Here is a 1,174-nt window from a genome sequence, read left to right as displayed (position 1 = left end):
TCTCCAGAAATACTATCGACCTCTATGACTCTAACAGATGTTTTGTTGGCGCTACAGTCAGAACATTATCATTCGTAAGGACGTCAAGCAGCATATTAAATGAAATGGCACGCTTCAGTTTTGGACTATATGGACACAAATACTTAGCAAAGTGGAACTGATGCTTATAAAATTGCTTCACAAGCTAAAGGCCGTTTCACATGACTCGAGTCATGGCTTCAACTCATCATGCAACGCTTGACCTTCACTGACAAACAGGGTCAAAATCACATCTGACTGAACTTTGAGCTTTGCATTACAATACCTGACCTTCTCCAGTTTATGCTTTATTGGAATGTAAACACAAATCATGTGAAAGTGCCTTGAGATCTCACATGTTGTGAATCAGCTCAAATATGAAAACAAGGTATTCATAAAGAAGCAAAGCCTCGTTTTTTTGACACTTCATATCGTTGTATTAGACTGTACCAAGGCAAATGTGCACTCTTGAACGGCAAGTAGCAGAACATTGAAAAATGATGTCCATCTTGCAGACACAAAGTTTGCCTGGATACTGATTTTACAAAAAATGCTTTAATTTCCTTCAGAGGCATGAAGTCCTAACAGAATACTGAACAGTGCTGTATTTAACCCTCTAGGCACATTAGAGTCAATAATCAAGATGAACACAAACTTTTATTTTACAGATGGTGCAAAACTGAAATGATGAATCGACCATAAATGAAGCGAAGTAAAAGAAAAAAGCCTAGCTTGTGTACACAATTTATTCAATACAAATAAAAAAAAAAACACACTCTTCTTTTTAAATTTCATATCATCCAAACTATAAGAAGGTCATAAGAAATAACGGCAGAGTTGTACAGCAGCGTACAATCACACAAGGCCCTGATTGGCTTTTAGTGTTTCGAAGTCATGTGATGGTGAAAGCATAGCAGCGTGGGCGGAGCTCAGGAGCTGATTGGAGGGATGAGATCAGCTGACTCTAAGGTATCCTCACAGGGGCTGTGGCAGCTGTCTGTCTGTCCAGAGCTCTCCAGATTGAGCTGCTGCTGAGTCTGAAGCTTCAGAATGAGCTCCTTGATCTCGTCCCGCTTGGTTTTCATCCGTTGCTGGGGAAACCAATCCAATAAATTCATCGGGAGATGAAAGCTCGGAAGAGGTTTCTGGGGGGGGG

General features: G+C 40.5%; 1 protein-coding gene across 4 annotated transcripts in view; it reads right to left on the bottom strand.

The window, feature by feature from the left end:
• Positions 1-464: 464 nt before the first annotated feature.
• Positions 465-1,174, bottom strand: part of LOC107660507 (sentrin-specific protease 6-like) — a 46,372-nt gene continuing 45,662 nt past the window's right edge. For 3 of the 4 annotated variants that reach the window (XM_016449824.1, XM_016449826.1, XM_016449827.1), the window contains one exon: positions 466-1,163. In XM_016449824.1, the coding sequence (XP_016305310.1) occupies positions 948-1,163 (216 nt within the window). In that variant the 3' untranslated portion in view covers positions 466-947. Of the gene's footprint in view, positions 1,164-1,174 lie in introns of all 4 variants that reach the window. The other variant, XM_016449825.1, reaches the window with a different exon arrangement.

Source organism: Sinocyclocheilus anshuiensis, unplaced genomic scaffold (genome assembly GCF_001515605.1).
Source record: "Sinocyclocheilus anshuiensis isolate Anshui unplaced genomic scaffold, SAMN03320099.WGS_v1.1 scaffold659, whole genome shotgun sequence".
Classification (NCBI taxonomy): domain Eukaryota; kingdom Metazoa; phylum Chordata; class Actinopteri; order Cypriniformes; family Cyprinidae; genus Sinocyclocheilus; species Sinocyclocheilus anshuiensis.
The sequence above is the reverse complement of the archived record's forward strand: the minus strand, read 5'-3'. Positions and strand labels throughout refer to the sequence as shown.